Genomic DNA, 24,328 nt, shown 5'->3' on the forward strand with positions numbered 1-24,328 from the left:
GTGGAAAAAAAAATAAATAAAAGCCCTCCTATTTTATTTTTACCACTATAACTAAAATGAAAGTAAGTTATTCTGAAAGCAGTACAATGGAGTACTTTTTTCCTTCCTGCATAGGACTACAGGGATTTTGCAGCTAGCAGTTTCTGCTGACTGCTCTATTAATGTTAACTGTATGTAGGTTTATCACTGTGCCACTGAAGCTCTGTATGCTAATATTTATAAAATACGGTTTTGCTCATGTAGTAACCAGATAAACTTTTTTTCTAATCTTGTGTTATAGAAACTCTTTACTCCCTTCTTTCTCTTTTCTGCATTTCCATACCAAAAGGTAGGATATAGCCTTTTTATTGGGGGGGGGGGCAGGGAGGGGGAGTTTTCCTTTGCTACCTCCTTTCTTTGCTACCCATCCCAGAAACTAGTGACTTGCCTATATGCTCTAAGTAAACCATATACAGCAGCGAAACTCAGAATTTGCTCTATAGTTCCTGGACAGTCGGAGCACTGTAAGGCTTGTTAGGACACACATAGTTGGTTACTGTAAGGCCCCAGCTAACATGATCCCTTCCTCTGTTAAGAGTCCCACTGAAGTCATTGGGACTATTCTTCTAGATTAGGGTACAATACTATTAAATATGAATACAGTTAGCACAATCTGCCCCTAACTCATCTTCATCACAGTGGTATATTGTATTTCCATTGCAACAATAATGACTGGTATCTTGTTATCTCTCATTATGAAGATTTAAGCACTAGGCATATGTGATTTCAAAGTGATGCTACCTTATACACTATAGTCATCCACATAGCTTACCAACAGTTACATCCATATTTTAATGAATAGATTAACACATTATCTCTTTTTACAAAGTTAGTGAATTACAACAATTAATTCACAAGCCTCCTTTTAAATTGGTGAGAAATCCTAACTAAAAAAGCACCCTGAGCCCCCAAGTCCCATGTCAGTTGAAGATCAAGCATTACTGGCTCCCCATCGTGTTCAGAGGCTGTGTTAAAGTACAACTAACGTTTCAACCAAAACAGCTGCATATATGCCTCAAAAACTAGAACGTGAAGAGGGGAGGAGTGCTGCTTTGTGTTGCAAGCAGATGGATGTTATAGTGCATCTAGACCTGTATTTATTGCCTTCTCATTTTAAAAACAGTCCCAAAATTAGCCCTTAGTGAGGCAGGAGCAAATCTTGAGTAACTAGGAACTTCAGTGGAGTTATTTGTTTTAACACTGAGCGGAATATGATCTATTCCCCTCAAGGGCAGTATAAACCTAATTACATGACATCTGCTGGCTTTGTTATTATAATTCAAAGTGTTAGAGAAGTGTGAAATTGTTATGCTTTGAATAACAAAAAAACATATTTCTAAACACCTCAGTGTTTGTTCACTCTCAGACTTAACTCCATCTACACTAAGATGAGAAAACATTTCATGTATCATTCTGCTTTCTCCCTCTGTTCCTCACACAAGACATTAAAATTATACTGCCAGTTTTATCCTACTGGCAAAAACTGTGTCCTGTCATGATTACAAAACAATCCTATACATTTTCATGTCTAAAATACTGTATTGGTGCCCGTTTTATATGAATATACTATCATTACTTTTTTCCCAGAATTGTTTTGCTTTTATTAAATCGCAATAGAAGTTAATACATAAACTTACTGTAGAGAATATTACAATATATAATAGCTTTATATACTGAAAATCTTAAATGTCCGAAGTCTTTGCACTCCAGAAAACCCATCTTTATCTGATACCTCATATACTCAGTACTTTTCCATTTTAAATTTGTTTTCAGTATCATTTAATGTTTTCCTGGATATCTCCATAACTGATTACAGTGGAGTATTTTGCATCAGCATATTATTTGAGCAGAATATTTAAAAATATACACTTGAATTTGTTGTTTAAATTCTTTCCCAGTGTTTCACTTACTTACATGTTTGGCAGAGCTTTTACGTTCCTTTTTACTTTTCTTGGGTTCTTAGAAATTTGCTTCAGAAAGGAAAACCTATATATACAGAAAAAAAAAGCACAAATACGTACTGCTCATGATCCAAATTGCAACTCCACCTCGTACAGCTCCAAACAGGTGTTACTTATTTGATTCCGTAGGGCCAAATGAAGGTTCTGTTCAAACTAACAAAACTCTGAGATCTTTTTCCAAAATAGGACAATTATCATAATAAAAACAATCTGAGGTTTTGTGATTTTGCAACTATCAAACTTATCAATACTTTAATTAATGTAACCTGGGGAATCAGTCTAGTAGGATTTAGTTACACTCTATGAGAATATATCAGGAAATATGGAAATATTAAAACTAACAATGTTTAGAAGTCTAATCTACAAAAGGTGGTGTGCACAGTAGTATAATGTTTATTTTATTCACGTAAATAAATGATGGGCTGAGCTGGTCAATTTAAAAACAGGTAGAGTCTCCATGTATCTCTTTGAATACAAAAATCCATGGATTTTCATAATCCAATGTGTTCAATTTTCTTTTTCCTTTTCTTCTTCTTTTTTTTTTTTTTTTTTTTTTTTTTACTTTTTAGTTGATTAATCATTATTCCAGCCAAGATGACTAGAATACAAAAACTGTAAATTGTAAATTCCATGTTAGCATTAGATTATCAAAAATAGCAATGGGGAAAGTATCATGATGTGGCAAGAGGGTTTAGAGGAGAGATAAGAAAGGGAGATCAGTCAGAAGTCAGGAAGGAGTAAAGGATAACTAAGCCAACAACAAAGATGATAAGAAAGCATTTTGCCAATAGTTACAGCAGTGGATCTTCCCTTCTTCACCCCCTTTCCTCACTGTTCCCTTCCCATGTTGTCTGCATGCAAAGCTCCTGCCAGACATTTTGCACATTCTGTGGTAATGAAGGCAATCTGAGTGCAAATGTCTATGGCAGATCTGCACAATGCCAGTATTGTTCTAACCGCAAGGGCCGTAGCGCAAGGTCAGGACTGATCCCATATTGTACAGTTTCTCCTCCCACTTGCATTTGATACCCTCACCTTATTTACTTTAAAGCTTATGTAGTTACATTTCAGAATTTCAACTAAAAATATCACAAGGAGGCACAAATATCAAGCACATCTTTATGCATCTCTTTAAATATACTAGTCAACACAATATGGTTGCTCCAGCTCTGTATATACATGTGAAATTAAACCAGGAACTACAGAGATTAGTACTTAATAAAATGGGAAAGCATATGGGCAAACTCATGCTTGTATTTATAATACACAAAACAATTCACTAAAATGAGAAAACTCTCTGATTTTGATGAGATTATTAACAAATAATGCAAACAGGTCATAAACACTCAACAACGCACTCCACTTCTTAACAGTGAAACTTTTCAACTAATTGAAATCACATGTAAAACAAAAAAAAAATTTAAAATTAGTCCTAGTGCTTCCAAATACAAAACCAAAAGAGGATATAAAAAGATCATGTATTTTGAAGCTGTGCTGATTAGTTCTGTCTGAGTGCTCCTTTGGTACCCTTGTGACGTGAGAATTACCATTTCTAAAACTGCTTCTTGGTAGCACAGGATTTATTTTTTTCAGTTAACTATAAATCCCAACCTCTTTAAATTAGCTTAGTTTAAAATGTTTTTCCTTGTTCCCTCCATTAACTATAAGAAAATGTGTTCCTGTGAAACAATAATGATATTCTTATCCAGAACTATTACTAAAAATAAGGGGTGCAGTTGTCAGTTTACTTCTTGAAAAAACAAACATGCATTTTAAATTTTACATGTATTATCTAGCGAATTGAAGTTGTTACATATTTAAGAAAGTAAGAATAAAAATACACAGGACTAAAGTTTGCCAGTGCTGGCCACACATCAGTTTCAGTAGGGAGCCAGTGTATGCAGCACCTAGCAGAAGGAACATATGAGTGTTGCCACAATACTGGAAGTAGTGCGAGTCTCTTTTTTTAAAGCTGATAGACAGAGAATGGTCATTGAAATATGGCAAAATCACGCTTTCTTTTCATTCTAACTTTGTGAGACTGATTGTTTTCAAGTGCATATACAATGAACTACTCAAGTTATGTACAATGGTGAAATCCTCTAAAAAGATTTTCTGTGTACTGACTAAAAAGAACAGATATAAAATACTTTTGGAAAAATGTGACATTCTTTACATTATCAGTTATTCCAGAACTTGGAGATGGACACAAGAGCAGTAAGTGGGAAGGAATTATATTTGATTATTTTGTGCCCCAGTAGGAAAATGTGTATTGAAAAATGTTAATAAGTAAATCACTTGAAATATATAGCAATGTATTTATGTTACTGGGACATTTCACAGAGTCTTGAAAAATCAAATCTATTAACTTCTGTTTTTAAAAGCACAGTGTGCAGCAGTGTATAGAGAAATTACAGATTTTTTAAAAATTAAAATGGGTGTTTACCCACCAAACTATTTTTATGTTAAATAAACAAAAGAGCCAAATTATAGCTATATGGGCATACAGGAGGGGAGAGATGGAAAAGGGAGCACATCTTGCTTTGCATTCCAATTTGCAGAACAAAAGTCCTCATGGTAAGGTTTGTGCTAATCTGAAGTGCCTGCTGCTTTTCAAGAGTAAAAACATCTAGAAATTCAAACTCTGTAAGAGATTAAATATGGCTGCTTTGACAAAATTATTCCTGCTCCCATAGGTATTTATATTTTTTTCACTTTTTATGCTTATTTTACATATTTTCATTCAATAAGCTATAGATATAATTTATTACAAATTACACATATGCTCAGATTATGAATAACTATAAAATACAGCTCTGACTCGCTTTATACTTTCTCATTCCTAGTAACAGAATTGTATGATACAATGAAAATAAATCAAATATTTGAAGAGTCACTGCATGTATCTAACTCTGGATCAGTGCTAGAAAAATTCCTGCATCCCTCTAAGACTCTGGAGAAAAAAAGTTTTATTTACATTTTGTATATAAACTGCTGTTGGATTTCCTGCAGGAAACGGACAAATTCCTGCAGGAAATAAAAGAAATGCCTGAATTCCACGGCTGCTAATGGGCAGATGACATTTGGCTTAGATGGAAGATGAGAACACAAACCAGCCTTGCCTGACTTAGCTTTCTATGCTGTGTGGTTTTCATTGCATGGGCACTTACACTTCACAACAATGTGTAAAGATTTATTTTTCACATATAAATATTATTAGATATTATTATGGAATGTTTTCAAAAGATTAACTCTGAACAAAGAGAAGACACCTGCTATCATTCCAGACAGAAATAACTAGAACAAGACTACCTGGATTACTTGTAAGAGAAGAATTTATTTATGCAACTACATTTACAAACCATTGTTAACCCCAGGAAACCTTCTACACCATGAATGTCAGAGGAAATTGTAGAAGGTCATATGTCTCAGCTCTGTGAACCAGTTGTCCTCACTGACAGTGGATGTTTTGAATAAACAAGGCTTCATCCTGTTCTGTGGCAGGCTACCTAACACTGACAGGTTTGTAAGGGCCACTTTCTACATGAAAAAGAGTCAAAAATCTATGTCTTATGACACTGAAGACAACAAGAGTGGTTTTTTTTTTTAACCTTATCTGTCTTGGATCTAAACCAAGATGCTAAGCATTTTAACAAATGTTAAAGTTTTAACAAAGGTGTATCCTGCCCATTGATCTTTTTTGTTTGGAGTGGGTTGTTTGTCCAGCATAAGCACAGAATAAATCACTTACAGAGCTTCCTTTAAAGGGCAGGGAGGGTGCATAAAAGTGCACTTGGAAGTTGCTCCTGAAAACAGTACAAAACATCGCCTCAAACACTGTCCCACTGCAACGACATGTACAAGACTGTATGCTATATTAGTTTGATATTCCTGTGTGTGGCTGAAATAGTGGCAATGGCACAAACTAATTATGGCTGCAGTCATCTGAAATTTTACACATGGTACTTGTGAAATCTAGATTTTGTCTGGAGATATCCCAGTAGGTAGATATGTATATATTAGAGAATGAGTATACATTTATGTAAAATTAGAGCCTTTATTGAATGTAGTTCGTTTGCACGTTATTTTCCAAATGTGACTTTCTATTTGAGTAGATGGGTAAACCTGTAAAACACATGGAGCAAATTAAAAACTCTGTTTGATATTCAGATGTTTTTTTTTTTTTTCTTTTCAGATGCCTCTATGTGTTCTCTCTTCGTGTAACTTCTAATAAGTGTCAGAAGTTCTATGTTTTAAAAATATTTTTCAAACAGAATTATCTCCATGTTTCATTCAGTTATTCAAATATCCATTTTTTCTGTGCAAAACTGTGATACTTTTTACATGATACATAGTTACTTTGGATTCACTAAAATTATCTCAGCTGAAACAGCATTTTTTTCACACAGCATATTAAACAAAAAGTATTCACTAATTCTGCATGATTCAATTTATCTTTCATTTTTAAATGGAATTATTTCATGCATGTCTGTATAAGCCTGTTATAGGTACATGTATACTACTAAATGGTTCCAGGAAGTCAAGTCTCTTATTGCCTTGTAATATGAATTTAGCTTGTTGTACAAGAAAATACTTAACACTTTAAAAAAGGTTCTTCTGTGATCTCATTACTGTGCACACTATATGATGTGGTAATGGAAACCTCAGGCTGTTCAGTTACATTCTGTGTAATGCAAGGTCACCCTATAGAGCTTATATATAATCACATACAAAAGGCCTATTCTCTTCCATACAAGCATGAACCCAAATTAATTTTGACTCAGACTTGGCAAGATTTCAAATTTCTGCTGCCTCTGTTTTTTGAAAAGAATGAGTTTAATGAATAAAATTATTTTACAAGAGCGCTGACTTACATCCTAAAAATGTTGACTCATTATGGCACCCATATTGTGCCCTATTTTCAACATGGAAAACTCCTTTGTGTGGAGGCTTGCTTCCTCGACTTCTCATCTTCATTTAAACCCTGTCTGGAGCTATCTGATGTCACTCAGAGCCCACTAAGTTACGTGCACAAGTTCTTCCGTTGAATACAGTGGTTGATCTGTTGGCCCCAGCATACTTGATTATGTGAAAAACTATAGCAAGAAATTATGAGGGAGATATTCTAAAAATCATTCCAGTCCAATTTGTTGTGTCTGGCTGTTTGGTCACATTCTCTCTGCTTTGTACCTGCATTTATTTCCTGGGGGAATTTCTCATATATTGGTACTGAGCTTTCCTCTGCACTGCCTGAAGTCAATGCTTGCTCTCATCTTTCACATCTAAATTGCTTGTTTGACTCTAACCAGGTCAGGAGGGAACACCAGAGGGATTTGATTTAGGGGTATCAGTGTCAATAAGCTGGAACTGACTCAGGTCTTTGCTTGACAATAGTATTTTAACTTAATTCCACTGAGAGCTGGAAATACTCAGCTTTTCTACAATCTATGCCGAGAGCATACTGCACAAGCCACTCTGAAGTAAAGGCATGCAGCTTTACTGAACACAGGAAGAGGCTAATAATGAGTTTTACTATTGATTTAAATAGGAATAGAACTAGGCTGATTCCTCAGCTGAATTTTAAATTTTTGGTATTAAATGTTTTCCAAATGCAGGAGGACTACTGCATTTTTGCATGTATAACCCGTCAGATATTTTCTTCTGTTTGCAAGAACCATTCATTGAAACTTAGTCCTTTGCTAACCTATACCCTCTTTTATGGAAGCTATTAGGGAAAATGAAGCTTTTGTGTAAGTTTACTTTTATGACTTGCTTATGTGAAAAACCCTTGGTATTGCTGAATTATGGGGATATTTTCTAATATTTCAGTAATTTCTCAGGCAACCTGAGGAATCTATACAAAAAAATACAGCAATTCTTTTGATTATACAGTTCATATATATGAATTATTATTCCTTGCTCTATCAACAATTTGGTATTTGGGATGTTGTATATTAGGAGAGGAAAATACAGCCAGCCCGGTCAAACTGTGCACAAATTAAAACCCATTCTAGCAACTGATTTTCTACAAGTAATCTCATTGACATTTTTAGATGTGCAGCACAGATTTGCTGACTTTAGCCATGAGCATTGTTTCATTTACTTCCATGAGACTGCTGCCAACAGGGACTACCTCTGTGCATAGTAAGTACAATCGAAATACGATGCTCATGTTCAGTTATAATGTGAAGTATTCATGTAGTAGATATATGAATACCTACTATACATTCGTATAGTAGTTAACTAGTACGATTTTCAAAGGTTTGTTATTTTCTCAAGACTTTGGGAAATACTATACTATACTATATTTTAGTATAGTATGAAATATACTATATACTTAGTATAGTATGAAATACAGTATGAAAATACTATATTTTTTTCTGACATTATTAACACTTCAAGATTAAATTTGTACTTAGTATCCAGATCCACTGAGACCTTTTGAGGTTTACATCTGCTTGCTTATTTTTCTAATTCAACAAACATAATTTTTCATTCCTTCTTCTTTGAATTCAACCTGTGAATGAGCTTTCATCAGTTTTATACAGAAGAGCCAAAACTTTTTAAGGAAACCAAATGCACTAAGAATGTCTCATATTTGGCATATTTTTAAGAGGATCTTAATTATATCAGAGTAATAAGCCTTTATTTTTTCTTTTTAGAATCATTTATAAAAATGACGGTAGCGTCCATCCTTAAAGCATAATGCAGTTTTATTTTAGACACGCTTTTAATTATTTTTGTTATTTTAAGTATGATGCCCAAAAGGATCAAATTCTTAAAATTGCTATGTCTGTCCATGTAGCTGCTGTTTTGTCTTTGCTCTTCTCAGTAACTTTGGATCTGTTGACTGATTATGACAAATGTGACAGAGGCAGAAGTCACAGAGATAAAGAGCTTCCTACAAGTTTAATGAGAGTAGGTAGCCAGGCAGACGAGAGTGACTCTATATGGCAACTGTAGGTGTTACAACCTAAGGATAGGCTGCAACAATAGCTCCTACAGTTCAAACAGGAAGAAACCGTATTGGGGAGAGACCTCATAAATGGCCCAGCCAAAAAACAAACAAACAAACAAACAAAAAAACCCCCAAAAAACAAAACAAAACAAAACTGCAGTCAAGGCACAGAGCATAAACCCTGAGAAAACCAGACTGTATCAGTTTCAGTGTTTTTGGAAAAGGGCCTCTTCTACTTACAGTGAAACTATTACTGATATTTTAAATAGAAGCCAGACTAAGCCCTTAATTTGTAAATTCTAACAAAATTAGTATTTCCCTTAGCGTTAGCAGTCCTCACATCATCAGACTGAAAGCTATTTTACAATTGCTAAAAGAGATTGAGGCTCATTCTCCATATGATTACAGAGAAAATAGCAATCATGATAAGAATTAAAATGTTCAAGATTTAATCTGTGCATCTTCATCATTTGATTAAACCTGAACACTGTCTTGGGAGGGGATCATTATGAAAACTATTTTTTTTGGAGGCTTCATTTGTAATTCAAGTTGCTTCCCAGCCTTCTTTCCTGTGCAGCACCACTTCTTTCCCTTGCTTAATACTGTTTTGCAACCTCAAACACAAACTCTCTCACCCTATATAGGCAAAGAAAGTTCCCTGGAAGATTTCTGCAGGCCCACACACCTAGAGGAGATAAATTAAATCAGAATACATGAATAAGTACTAAACTCAAAGGTTTGCCTGAAGTGTTTTGCAAGATTCATCATACTCATTATCTTCCTCCCGTTCTGCGAGCAGAACACTGGCTCTTCCTGGCTAAAGGGGAAAAAAGAGCTTAGGCCAAAAAACGTTTATTAGGCAAGAAAGGTTGCTTTAACCAGCCAGGTTGAGCATGGCTTTAACTAGTCCTTCTAAAGGATAAAAGGAACCAACTTGTCATGACAGCAACAAATTTTCAGGCAATTTATAAATGGCCATAATAAGTTGCTTTCAGGCTAATATCTTGTACGTATTAAAATTTTTCAAAAGCAAATCAAACCCTTACTAGTCCTGACAGGTTCTAAACTAATGCATATACATATGCCCAGAAGAAAAGTCAGAAAGAGAGAACAATGTGTGCACTCATATCCACACAGAAGTGCAATGGACACATGTGATGGCGTAGTTAAAATGTTGCTGTAGAAACCCTAGTGGAGTGTGCCTTTGCTTTGTAAGTGATTAAAACAGCAAGCAAAAGGTTGCAATAACAAATTAATCACAGATCAGGAGAACTAAAATGAAACGAATATAGGTAACACCAAACACTGCAGCTTTGACGTCAGACAAAGTCCGTGACTTTGACTGGAGCTCCTCTTTATTTCAAGCAAAAGTCTAAATCAGTGAAGTTGCATTTTGGCCCTTTTGAATAGAGACTGCTAAAGGAAGGACACTCTTTGCTGGAGATGGGATCCCACACGGAAAGCAGCAAGCACACTCTCCCTTAGACCCTGGTCACAATGCAAGTTTGTGGAAACACTGATATGCTCACCCAGAAGCCAGACTGATGCTTTTCATCCGAAGACATTAAGGGAGGAAAAAGACCCTATGGAGAAGTGAATCTAAAGACTTTCACTACAGGCAAATTGCCACATAAGGTGAACACTCTATCAGGCAGCATCAGACTGCAAAATTTAAGCAGTATAGATTAAGCACAGAGATAATTAAAATAATAATAATAAATAACCCAAACTAGCAACTGAACAGTATGAGACGAAAAGGCAAAACTAATTGATGGCCATCCTGGTAGGCGGCGGAAATCCGAGATGACCAGGTCGTACCAAACTCCACAGCGGTTGGAATTAAGCGGATTTCTATTCAGCGCACATGGAGCTGGGACAAGACTAAACCCTCGAAGACATCCCCCTCCGCAGCAGTTGTTCCCGGCCCCTTTGTTTTCTGCCGACAGGCCTGGGGCTCTCGCCACCCGCGGGGCGGGGGTGCTTTTCTCCCCGGCTCCCAGAGCCGCTTTGTGATGGTGCCGGGAGGGTCGGGGCAGCGCCAAAACCAAGCGGGAGGGGGCGGGTAGGGATCCCCAAGCGCGGCGGGCCAGCGGCCCCGCGACGACGGGCGCCCGGCGGCAGGTAGCCGCAAGCGCCCGTGGCGCCGCCGCCCTGCGCCGCGGGGGCTCCGCGCCTCGGCCCGCCCCGCCGCGGCGGGGCCGGGGCCGGGGCCGGGGCCGGGGGCGGGCGGCGGCGGGGGATTAGCGGGGCGCCGCGCCCCGCCTCCCCCCTCGGCGCGCCGGGCGAGGGCGGAGGGGGCGATGGAGCAAAGCGGGCTGCACTGGCACCATGGCATTCGCCGGCTTCGTGCTGGCGCTGGTGATAGGCGCGATCCCCGGCGCCCGCGGGCTGGGGCAGCTCCCCGCCAGCCTGCCCGCCGCCCGCGGCCCCCCGCCGCCGCCCGCCGCCGGCTGCCCCGCCGCGGGGCGCTTCGCCGGCGCCTCGGCAGCGCCCAGCCTCCCGCGGCCGTGGCGGCCGGCGGCGGCGGCGGCGCGGGGCCGCCGCAGCTCCTGCGCCCTGCGCGGCGGCGGACGGCCCTGGTGCGGCGGCGGGCGGCGGGCGGAGCGCGGCCGCGCTGACTGCGAGCCAGGTGAGCCGGGCGGCGCCGGGGCGGCCGGGCGGCACCTGGGCGGCTTTCCTTCGCGCGGCGCCTTAGCGGAGCGGGTTTTTGCCCGGAGGACTTTCAGGGGGGACGTTTCAAGCGCTAAAATCGGCAGCTGCACGCGGGGGGCGAAGGTCCTCCCTCGCGCTAGCGCTGCCCGGGCGCGGCGCGCCCCCGCGGGCTCTCCCGGGAAGCGGCTGTCCGGGGCGAGCCGAGCGCTAGCGGAAAGCAAAGGCTGCCCTGCTCCGAGCGCGACCCGCTCCTGTAATCTCTTCCACTCTTCTTACTGCTCCGGAGACGGTGAGGTTTGCAAGGCAGCGCGGGTGCGTGTGGTGCAGCCGCAGCTGGGCAGCCTGCCCCGAGACCGACGCTTCCCGCGAAGTCAAGGACAGCTGTGTCAGGAGCGCTGCGGGGGAAGTTCCTGCTGCAAAACGACTCGATAGCGATTTCAGCATTTAGCCCTTGAGCTGTTGATCAGCTTTAAATTTCATCAGTCTTGGCACCAATCCCTTGGGTTAAGTATATTTATGTACAGTCTGGCTTTAAAAGGCTTCACTAGATGGAAACATTTTCTTCTGCATCCCTCTGGTATTAAGTCCTACCTAAATAAGAATTATGTCCTATCTATAGCTATACTAAAAATGCTCAGACATAATTGCTGTAAAGAAAACAAAGACGTTCTTCTTTGTTGCCCTTCCTTCTACATATTTTGTAATATCACAAGGTTAGCATGGAAGTCTATTACTAATGTTAATATTAATAACTCTCTTCTTGTGGAAGTCTTTCCTTTTTTGGATTCCCTTTCAGACGCTGAAGAGGATGGTTATGTTACTCTTCCAACAATAGCCCTAGGAGGTATGTCAGAGATGGAACAGAAAAAAAGACAGTAATTTGAACAGTGTGATAATTACGGAGATTGGTATAAAATATCACATGAAGAGCATATGGAGGCATTGAGGTCCATACAATTCATTTATGCATTAAAAAAATTCAGTTTCCAAAGCCATGTTCAAAGTCAAATGCTGTATCCCTTCAGGAAGGTAGAAGGGCGCCATGCATTTCAGATCTTTCCTTGGAAAGAATAGCAGGCAGCTGATGCCATGGAAGATGGCTAGACACAGATGAAAAAAATTCAGAAGACTTCACATCCTTTAGTTTAAAAAAGGTCTTACATCCTTAAAAAAGGTCTCACTGTTGTTTTATTATTATTATTATTTGGTTTACCACATTTATAGCTCTTTTCAAAATTCTTTAGTCTAGTCCCCAAAGTACTTTGTGAGGCTCTTGAACCAGTATGTCACAGCTGTGCAGAATGTGGCATTTTATTGCTAAGAACATAACCTTGCTGTCACTGAAGTAAATTCCAAAATTCCCTGCAAGTTCTGTAATAAACTAGTTTAAGTGAAAAATGCTAAAAATACTGCATGATTTAAGTTTAGTTGTTTCTTTGGTCTTTTTCGAGTTCTTGGTGTGTGTGTGTGTTTTTTTTTTTTCTTCCTTGTCTCTTCAAGAAAACGTACTCCGGGGTAGCTCCTGTTAAGGTGGACATACCTACTGAACCATAGCTAATACTTTACAGTTGAAAGGTCGTCTGCTTCTGTCAGACTCGGTGGTAAACTCCGAGTGACCTCAACAGACCAAAAACCTGCCCAAAAGTCTTCGTGAAGGGGATACCACAGAACTAGAGAATGTGTGAGAATGCGTAAGGTGGAACATGGAAATAAATCAGCTCAAAGATGGGCTGATATCTTCGTTTGCATATAAAGACAGAGTATGTTCCTTTCATGTAAGAAGCAAGGAAATACAAGTAAAGCAATGTTAGAATGAAGTTTAGCTAGAGGAGAGACTTTACAGAGATTCAGTTATCAGGCACCTGCAATAACTAGATACAATAGCATGTGTAAAGCGTTATCTGTAAACCTCTTGGCTTTCTAGGTTTAGTATTAAGACTTTAATATTGAGACTTATCTGCAAAGATAATTGGTTTAACTTTGTGCATGTGCATATTTTAAACTGCTTTATATTTTGATATTAACGCTGAAAATTAAAAAAATGCCCGTGCAATTATACTATTCAATACCAGTCTAAATGCAGTTTTCTAGTTTAAAATAATGTATTTTAGTGTCACATTTCCTTCTAAAATGAGAGACATCTGGCTAATATTATTTATTTGTGCCTTGAAAGCAAGTAAACCGAATTCATATGTATATGTATATATAAAAGTTATCAATCATTATTACCCAAGGAAATCACAATTGAGTACCCTGTACTCGGAGCCAGTAAATGTCCAGCAGAATTTAGTATTTTGGCATTGCTAGTAACATCTTGTAATACTTGTAATGTACTCATGCCTTGAAAGAGTGATTTACCTCAGTGCTTAAAAAGCAACTGTTGCCACATGGTGTTTACCTGGCATGTAGTTACAGTGTTTTTCATAATATGTTGCTCACCACACTTTACTACACATCTAATTTAAAACTCTGAGTAAAGTGAGTTAACACCAGGTTATTCTCCCTACCTATAATACAGTTCAGGTATTCGGTGGAAGGTCTTTTGGAGATTTTTTTTTTTCTTTTAATAATATAAGATTAAAGAAAAAATACAACAAAAATTAAACAGATGTCTATTTTTTTCCTTTTTAGACTGAAGTAGCTCTCCTCAAATCATTCTAATTACAGCTGCACAAAATGAGATCCCCTAATTTTCTACAGCTTTGTACCATGTAAGACAACTGTAGTCCTTCAGAGACTATTACATTTCTATCACTTCGATTAATTTTTTCAGAATCTTAAAACCATTGATCATTGACATGATGAACTTCAATGCTGCTGAGGAACCAATTCAGCACATCACACAGTCAGTACATACATACAATATTTATGAAACTTCCAATTTAAGGATCTACTAAAATTCCCATGATAGTTCTTAAAAAGTAGATCTAATGGATGCACCCCTTTTCCAAGGTTAAACAACCTGGAGAAAATAGTTACAATTTTAGACTGAAAGCAGTGCTTAGAAAAGAGATGGACAACAGCACTGATCACAGTGAATGTCACCCATAGTTTAGCTGAAGTCAGCAAAATTAATTTCTCTGACTCCACTCTGGCCTGATTCTGCAGGAAAAGCAAAGTGTCCATCAATTTGAACTGGTTTTAGATTAAGCCTGTAATGTAGTTAGATTTTTTACAAGTGCTTCATGCAAAGCAATCAGTTCATTTCATTCTGTAGCTGGGACTGGCTCTTTTGCTTGGATTCTGAATCTTGAACTTAACTGCCTAACAACTTGTAGTATGTTAGCATACATGTGGGCTGTAAAGCAAGAGGGAGACTCTCATACTTAATGTCAGTTTGTCAAACCTAATGTTTGACTCCAAGACTTCAGAGATGATATATCAGCCTAGGGCCTTTCTGCGGCACTCCTCCATCACTTCTCCCACCCCCCCAGAAGTCTAATATAAACCATCCATCCCATGTTGTAACACCTTGCAAATGAAAGCAGAAATAAAGACATCAGTTGTCCAGATTTCCAAACGTCAAACACTTCTTTTGCTTTACTCTAAATCTGTAATTTCAGAGTACTCAGCATCAGGGTGAAAGGCATGGGCAACTTTTAATTCTCATCCTCCTTTTCAAAATTTACATTTACAGACAAGTTACAAACCTTTGAATGCATTTACAAAGAAAATAGCGGCATACCTTTAGCCAACACCAGAAAAACAATGCTGCAATATTTACACATACAGCAAAAGTGTTAAGTGATCCCCATTCTATTTGCAATTCAACCACACAAAGTGACAATACTTGTTCTAAGTGAAATGTAGAAAATAAAATAGGGTTTGAAGTTACTCAGCAGCTCCGGATGTGGGAATGGTATAGTAAAAGCAGTAGGTGGGATGCTCTTGCTCTTTACAGTGCAAGTTATTTGAAGCTCTTCTGTTTTTTGGAGTTAATTAAAAATTGGCTCAGAGCCAATTCCTCCGCCTTTTTTTTCTCTCATGTCTCATCTTTAGCCTATATGGCAGGCGTTGCGGAGCAAGTCTCAGCAGCACTTATTGGATACCCTTTCTTCCTTTCATTTCCAAGTATAACTTAATCTCTTCTAAACAGTAGCAGCAGATAGGAAAGGCTCTGACTTGGGCAGATCCAAGGGCAACTAAAATCACCAAACTCTTTGTAAACAACTTGAATTGACCGTCCATAACCTTGGCCCAAAATAAGCATGGATTTCTTTGGAGTATCTATTTATCTATATATGAATGAGCTTCTGTCAAGAGAGCAGGTCTGCATTCTTCATTATAGGACTGAATATGTATATACAGAGTTGTCCTGAGACCACAGTAAGTGTCCTAAAGGTATCTAGCAGGCTTGCTTTGTGGTTCTGTGCCCTTGTCTCTACCTCCAGTGGGGCCAATACACCTGTCCTACAGAGGATCCTTCCCCTTTCTGACCAGTGCTGAGAAAGGCATTGGGCAAAGGAGGGCAGCCTTGGCCTAGGAAAAGGGCAGCATCCCTGTATTCACAACCTTCCCTTATCAAGTTTGCTGTTGGGGCAATGAAGGCTTGATAAGCACATTAAGCAGTTGAAGATGTGGCAGGGAGGCAGTGTGCACTTCTCAGAGCATTGCATGCAAACTAGAGTAGATATTATTGCATTAGCTCTACTCATCTGTCAGTGGGATGCTAACACAATCTACTTGACTCCAGATACCTAGAATCTCCAATAAATATACTTAACTGAGTCTTATTTTCTGAGAAGTAATTCAAATGTTCTTCTCCAGAACTGCTAGTGCCCGAGGGGGAATGCAGAAGGAAGTCACTTTGTCACATGCATAGAGGTGCAGGTGGTTTTGTGTGTTAAAATGTAACAGCAGAATTAAACAGTGAAAATACAGCATTTCTGAGAGTTTAGTTTCAGTGGAAGAACACCTTTATATGGCAGAGATGGAAAAACTAGGCTTGGGAATGGCAGAGTCTACAAAGATGGAGTTAGATTTGCACACATTTATTTTCCTCACCTTGATAAAATGCCAACATTTTTCCCTATCGAAAAATGAGGAAGTGGGGGAGGCAGTTCCATGCTTCTGTGCACCAAGAAAAAGCATGTAAAATTTTAGCTCTCCTAACATGCATCCAGGTACCTCAAAACATCGTCGTTTGTTTCTATAGGTGTTTATGATGTAAAAATCATAACGTGAAAACTTGCTGTAGGATCTCTAAAATATTACACTTCTACTTAAGCAAAATTAAAAGCAAATTTTACTAGAATTTATGATGATAGCACTTGGTACCAAAGAGACTTTGTCAACATAAATCTGGGAGAGAAGAAGGCCTATGGAAATGTTTACACAATTCTGAAACAGATTCTAGCAGAAACTATTGCTTTTGAAGAAATTTCCATATGGCTTTCAGTTATAACTAGTAAGAGAAAGAGACTACAGCTATGTTCATTTTAGGATATATTTGTAAAAGTAAACAACAAAGTTTATCATGCTAAATATTAATTTTCTTGCTGTCTATGAAGTAGAAGTGTTTCCCAGTCACTTTAACAATGCAAACACTGATTATCCTGTCGTGAAGATCCTAATAACAGAGTCATGAATAATAAACAGAGACTTGGTAATACAGTATAAACATACCTGACTGCAGATTACATTGGTCAGCTTGCAATTCCCTATGATCAACTTGCACATGAAACATATATGTATGTTCCGTCATAAAATAAGACTTTTGTCTGTTGGAAAGGAAAAATAATCTAATGAAGTGAAATTCTGTAGTTTAAAGTTCTATTATATTTCATAAGTACCCATTTTATTAAAATTAATGTATTTTAAAACTCACTCCTAATTCAGAAAAATAACTATCACAGGGTCAAAATACTGCAACACTTTATTGCTCCATATTTTACTCAGTTTTCTCATTAGTTTTCTGTTATATTTGTTTGCAACATAATTATGACTTAAGTCATATGATATATGCTAACACATACTTCAGGGTGCATATTAAGCACCAAAAATACAGTATCATTTTACTCTTATTGGGTTCAGTCCTGAGATACTGAATGCTTAGAAAAAAATATTAATCAAACCACCTTTCAGATATTTTTCAATTCTGAAACTTTTCTTTAAAAAACTGATTTTACTAACTCTTTTGGTTATGGAGAGAAAGCTAGGTTTTGCCCTGGATATTTTAGGTTATTCATAGCTACCATCTTATAATGAGTAGTGTGTCAGTGCAATCAGCATATTAGAGTTATGCTATTTTTTCAGGTAACTATTAAACATTAGACATTATAAAAGATTTAATACCAATTATCTGTATAAACAAGCTTCTTTTTATTTCTTTCTAGATTAAAATTTTAGGGAAAAATCAAGAATATTTTAAATTCATTGAAAATTACATTTAAGAACCATCATGTGTCCTTTTTTTCCTATCTGACAGAGGCCAGTTCTTTATTGCATCTTCTTGTGAGATGAACAGTCTGTTATGTATGTTAATGCCTTTCATAAGATGTTAGTGTTCCTATACACAGATGTAAATCTAAAGGAGAAAGGCAAACCAAAACATTTTGTGGAAATAGTGATATGAATTAAAAAAAAATCCCCCTGTATTTATCATTCGTTCCTAGATCTTGTCATACAGGCACATGGAGATGAGGCTGTCCCCCATTCAGTCATTTTTCCTTCCCTACTAACTATTGCCAGCAAGGTGTTTCCCATTCTAAGGGGGGGGACCAGAAGTTATCTAGAGTTTTGTTTGTTTGTTTGTTTTGGGGGGAGAAGGAAGGCAGGGAAAGAGGGTAAGGGGGAAGTTGGTCTTTTTTTAGTGGTATGTGTCTACAGTGAGATCTCTATGCTTTTTAGGCTTCTTCCATGAGGCTTCTAGTAGAGACGCAAAGGATTTTAGATTTCTTTCATTTTTAATTGTTGGTAAAAGAATTTCTAGTGTGTGGAAGTTTCCTCATATCATCTTCTGCTCTGTGCACATGAATAAAGTCTTTCAGTGTTGACACTGTGAATTCTGTAAATATAGCAAGAGCAGTGACCAAATTCTGCCATGGAGACCTAAGAATTTTATTCTTCGTGTACTCCTTTACCCAAATATTTGCACAGTAATGTTGGGTAATGTATAATTAGGAAACACTGTATTTATTGATTTTAATAGGTGTCATGCAGCAATCATGTACAAAGACTTATTTTGGAGATGTTAACTTCAAAATACTTTCTAGTATGTCAAGAATCACTTTGCTATGACTTCAACTGACATTTCAAGTGAAATCAATAGTCTACAAAAACATCTCATAAAGAGCAGAAAAAATTCCAGAGTCTGTCTGTCTAAATATGACATAAAAGCATGAAGAGAAAAATCATAACGACAGGAAAACAATGTGTAATGTGTATATGTTGTTACAATTAATTGTTAATTATTGGTAGTTATAATTAAACCATCAATAATCCTCTATTCTGAATGACGGCTCAGTCTGTAACACGAATTTAATAAATTTTGTAATTTACTGCACAATAAGTTACTGCTGAGAAAATAAATAGGAGGCAAAACGGAACACACAAACACTAGTTTGAGGTTAATTAATTCCTTGACTTATTTGGCAGTCATGGGCTTGTGGTTTTATCAACTATACTGAACTAAATTAAAAACAGAACACAATCTGAGTGAAAACGAAGGATAAGAGAAAACTGATCCAGTCATTATTATTATTTTATACATATAACACACATGAACACATATACAAAGAATGTAGACACAAACATTGCTTTTTTTCCCTATTGCTAAAAACCTTGCAAGTTGGATCATGGTCTGGCCTCTGATTTTAAGTAGATCACAGAGCAGAGGCAGACAGATTAACTGAGATTTCAGGCAATATTAATGTACACGCTTGTGCTATGTTTGATAATTTAACAGAAATGCATTATTTCCTATTGAATTACTGTACTGTAATGACCTTTGTTCTGCTTTTGTAGTGTTACATATATGGCCAACTCTTTCCCACCTTTGCCAGTGGCATTTAGTTACACTTGGCAGCAGATATCTTGCATCTCAAGCAAAACTACTGTAATATAAAAATTAAATCAATCAATTTTCTTAGTTTTGTGTGTTCTGTAACTCTCAAAGCAGCTTGATGGCAGACCTCTGAGTTCTTTAAGAAAATTCCTAATGTTTCATCTGGGAATTGGATAAAGATCTCTAACAAATTTATATAACTATATCAAATGGTGTTTGGTCTGAAAGCAAGTATGAATGAATTCCTTCTTTGGCTTGAAATAAACTGGTGACACCCATGACATGCATAATGTTATATGGGTCAGAGCAGAAGCTATGCGATCCATGTGGTTGCTTTCTAATTCCTTTAAATCAGATGGAATTATATTGAATATAAAAATACAGCACTCATATATATAATCTTTTCTCATATTGGGAGATTTAACTACATTTATATGATTATACATAGTCTATATATACAAGGATCAGAAATGTGATGCAATTTCAGTATAAGAAGCAAAATATTTTCCTTACGTAAGCAATAAGGTTACCTGCTTTTATAGATCAGCGTACAAGAACATTACATGTGCTAGAATGCTTTTCAGAAGCAGCTTCCCAAAATAACAGAATGTAAGGCGATAATATTTGAAACAGGAACTCTTTGCAGATGGAAAATCAGATTCAGTCTTTTGCTGAGGATAAATTAACTGAGTCATGCAAAATCTTAGAGAATTCATTTTTTTTTCTTTTAACTAGGATCAGTGCGACTCCAAGGTGGCAAGAATGATTTTGAAGGTACAGTTGAGGTTTATTTGAATGGAGTCTGGGGAACAATCTGTGGCAGCCATTGGGATAATAATGATGCAACGGTCGTATGTCGACAGCTTGCACTTGGGTAAGTTTTAGTCTGAAAGAAAAAATGCCTTTCTGACAGTTCCTTCAGTTATATATCAAGGAAGTGATTTTGTCTTCTACAATCACTAGGTGGCTAGAGCAGTGTATTTGCGTTGTGACATTCCTAATGATATTCCACTTTTTACAGAGTGCTAGCCAGAACTAGATCTAAGCCATTTTATGATGTTCAGTATTAATCTGGACACACCAAGCCAACTTATAAAAATATGAGGATTAGATGAGATAAAAGTTCAGCCATCTGGAGGCTGTGGTTTTGCTTAGAATTTCGGCTGTCTACATGTAATGTTTCCTCTCCTCATTTTCTTTTAAGTTCTTTTTGCCTTCCACATCCTACATACTAGTTGAACAAGACCATTATTAGCTAATGTAGTTCAGTGATAAGGGTGAATGGTATGGCCCTGTCAGCAGAAATGACTTATATCAGAGTAAGCCACCCCTCTCCTCTTAAATAACAGTCAAAACAATTCATGCCATCATGACTGTTCAGCAGAAATTTGGAGCTATATCCTGCAAGGTGATTTCAGCAGGTATTACTGGTGCTCTTCAGGGGCTGCCATCTATCTGTTCTGTTGATCTTACAATATTTGAGCATTGTTTTTCATTTAATTTTGCCAGGCAGTATAGGGAGGCAAAGAAGGCTCAATAATTGGCTTATTAGTCTGAGAATAATGTACATGGACTTGATCTAATGGAGTATGAGGTGGCTTCACTGTCCCATGGCCACAGCCCATACGGTATGACATGAGTATGGGCAGAGTAATTGTCAGTGTTACTGGAGTACAGGAGAAGAGGAGAGTGAAAGTCTCTTTAGCATTACTTACTTCTGTAAGTAAACCTGCAGTGGAAAGGTACTGTAGATCCTCCTATGGACTTTGGACAGAACCTCTGTGTTGATTTTTGTGGTTAAGAACAAGGAGAAGAGGAACATGGCTGGCCCTGGAGCAATGCAAGCCATTGTACTAAAATATCCCCCAACACAATGGCAAGAACTGGGTCGCATCTGGTACTTTTCTCAGTGAAGGCAACAATGCTCAACTGCATGAAAATGTGATGACTTTATCCTGTTGAAGACAGACAACTCTTTTCTATCCCAAATTTTATATATGGGAAACATGAAAGAACAGATTTCAGGAACAAATATTTCATTTCCCTTGCACCCCTCCTAATGCCCTCTCCTGATTATTCTTGCAGTGAGAAAGGTACAGCAAAACACATACCATTTGCCGGACTGGGCATTATCCCTGTTTACTGGAGTGAAGTACGTTGCCGTGGTGATGAAGAAAACATACTATTATGTGAAAAAGACATCTGGCAGGATGGAACATGTCCTCAAAAAATGGCAGCTGCTGTCACATGTAGCTCTTCCCTAGGTAAAAAAAAGCATATATGTTTTGGTTACCTGTTTACTTTATATAAATAAAAGCAGTCAGAATTGCTTATGATTAAATTAGAAAAAAAAAAGTTTAATTAGACTTCTTAGAACAGAAAATTAAATAAGACTGATTCATAGCATCATTCACTTCAAATTTCTCAGCACCACTAGTAGCACCACCCTTTACATAATTAGCAAGCAAATTGTTGCTTTGAGATCCAGGTTGTAAGAGAGGGTGAAGCAACAAAAATCCTCAAAGGGAACTCTAGCTGTAAAAGTAGGATTGTGTGCTACCCCAGCCCCTCTCTCCCCTTTTTTTCTTTGCAGGAAGTTTTCTTTGGTAGCAACACATGCTACAGTATCAATTTGTTAGTATGTTTTCTGTTTTTGTAAAGAGCAGTGATTTTGCTCAGCATGTTATGCTTTCTGAGAGGGAGCTTTGGTGTAGAAATGTCAGATGAATATTGAGCTCCTCTTCCTTACTGTAAATGTCAACAGCATCACACAAGGAACTGTGTTTTTGTCCTATTCCACATGCTTCTAAAACAGGTCAAAGCTCTCCTAGCTCAAGAGTACTGCCTCACACATAACCAAGCCAAAATGACAGGGTTGGAGGAAAACATTAATGCTTTTAAGGTATTTCACATTACTTTAACTGAAATGATAAACAGGAACTACATGACAGTTATGCTATCAGATTTAAGATGTTGCTGATCTCAAGGAAGGTCAGGCAGGCAGAACTGAGGAGCTGGCAATGGCAATTATCTTCAGCTGTAACCAAAACCTGTGGCATAACTGCAGCTGGCTCTGTGCTTCCTTTCTTCCCCCACTTACCTCCCTATGTAAAAGTAGTTGCATTTTTGCTCTAAAGCTGCACTATTCATGAGGAATATTTTCCTAAATAATGTTGAAAAAAATATTTTAGTTTTTGTTTAGAAAATTATAACATAGCAGGAAGGGAGATGATTTTTAACTTAAGAAGCAAGTTTAAGGACCAAAGCAAGAGAAACAGTTTTGCCTGAAGAAACTGAAAGCTATAAATTTGAAAATTATTTTCTTAGATCATCATATTTCCCCTCTGTTTATGGACACTTTCACCAAAACACTTTGTTTTGCTTAGAGAAATTTATTTAAAGGATTTTGTTCACCTCAAGAATACTGGAAGTTTATCAATAATTTAGAGTCTGAGATATCTGAAATTAATGAAATCAGCCAGGAGAACTAGCTGATTAGCTAAAACTTTCTGAAGTTGCATGTTTGTTTTGCAGGTTCTACTGCCACTAGTCTTTTTAAATAACTACCCCTCTCAAGATTTCATACCAGTGAAATAGTAATATGAACTTGGTGAAGTTCCCTCAATTTTCTTTTTTTCAGCCAAGAAATAGATGAAATGATAGCATTAATTTTTGGGAAGGCCAACATTCGCATTGTAAGTCATTCAGATATTAGATATGGTTAAACCTTAAAATACCCTTTTAAATACAAAAGTCATTATTTTTTTACTGGGTTTAAGCCATTTCTATTATTATGTTTTTCTGCTGAGGTATATTATAGATGCTTCCAGGAGAATTTCTGCAGGCCCAGAGAAGGGCTTCAAGACTCGGAAGGACTTGCTTGCAAATAAAACAAAAAACAAAAATCAAAGCATATCTCAGAAACAGGTTGATAGATTAAGAAAGGGAACAATATTACACAACTAAAGTGAACCTCAGTAGTCAACGAAATTTCAGTGCTCTGACTAGAATTACCAAAGGAATCAGAAGATAAGAGTGTGAAATTCTACAGTTGTGACAATGACAGAATTTTTGACTCTTACTGGAGATTTGCCCTCTGAGACCCAAACTGTATGGAGTCAATTTTGCTTTTACTGGTAAAATTGCAGCTCTGACTGGTATTTGGCCTTATGGTCCTAAATACCTGTGAGCGCTTTGACGCATAACGTAACTGGAGTTCAGTACAGTTACTGGGATAATACTCTTCAGCTACCCAGAGTGAGCTTGAGGGAACAGTTTCTAACAAGTTCAATTTCAGAATTTTCATCTAATTAGAAAAAATAGTGTAGTTCATGAGCAATGCCAGGCAAACCATTAAACCATCTTCTTTTTTTCCTTACTATCAGGATAACACTTTGAGAAAGAAGTGACATCTTTCTATATTCTGTGTTTGATCATAGCCTCTGTCTTTATTCCAATCCGGCTGGCCGGTGGGAACAATGCTCATGAAGGAAGAGTAGAAGTCTACCATGCTGGCCAGTGGGGGACTGTCTGTGATGATCAGTGGGATGATGCAGATGCTGAAGTCGTCTGTCGGCAGCTTGGCCTTGGGTATGTTTTTTCCAAGTATTTTCTGCTTCAGTAGCTAAGCAGGAAAGTTAGTAAGATACATGGATTTGAGTTTTTAAAATATTTTCCTTTAAAATAGCACTAACACTTTATTACAACAACCAG

General features: G+C 37.7%; 1 protein-coding gene and 1 long non-coding RNA gene across 5 annotated transcripts in view; one reads left to right on the forward strand and one right to left on the reverse strand.

The window, feature by feature from the left end:
• The window catches only part of LOC134139548 (uncharacterized), a 58,380-nt gene that overhangs the window by 2,196 nt on the left and 31,856 nt on the right, over positions 1 to 24,328 (reverse strand). The window contains exons 6-9 of one of the 4 annotated variants that reach the window (XR_009958199.1): positions 21,727 to 21,875; positions 17,236 to 17,330; positions 16,615 to 16,680; positions 1,954 to 2,025 (exon numbers count right to left, since the gene is read on the reverse strand). This is a non-coding gene — a long non-coding RNA (uncharacterized LOC134139548). Of the gene's footprint in view, positions 1 to 1,953; positions 2,026 to 11,781; positions 12,448 to 15,190; positions 16,681 to 17,235; positions 17,331 to 21,726; positions 21,876 to 24,328 lie in introns of those variants that run through there. The other 3 variants (XR_009958202.1, XR_009958201.1, XR_009958200.1) reach the window with 3 other exon arrangements.
• PRSS12 (serine protease 12) overlaps positions 11,287 to 24,328 on the forward strand; it is a 36,758-nt gene continuing 23,716 nt past the window's right edge. The window contains exons 1-4 of the mRNA XM_062574052.1: positions 11,287 to 11,587; positions 20,351 to 20,489; positions 21,701 to 21,879; positions 24,055 to 24,205. Coding sequence (XP_062430036.1) covers positions 11,287 to 11,587; positions 20,351 to 20,489; positions 21,701 to 21,879; positions 24,055 to 24,205 — 770 coding nt within the window. The remainder of the gene's footprint in view (positions 11,588 to 20,350; positions 20,490 to 21,700; positions 21,880 to 24,054; positions 24,206 to 24,328) is intronic.

Source organism: Rhea pennata, chromosome 4 (assembly GCF_028389875.1).
Source record: "Rhea pennata isolate bPtePen1 chromosome 4, bPtePen1.pri, whole genome shotgun sequence".
NCBI classification, from domain to species: domain Eukaryota; kingdom Metazoa; phylum Chordata; class Aves; order Rheiformes; family Rheidae; genus Rhea; species Rhea pennata.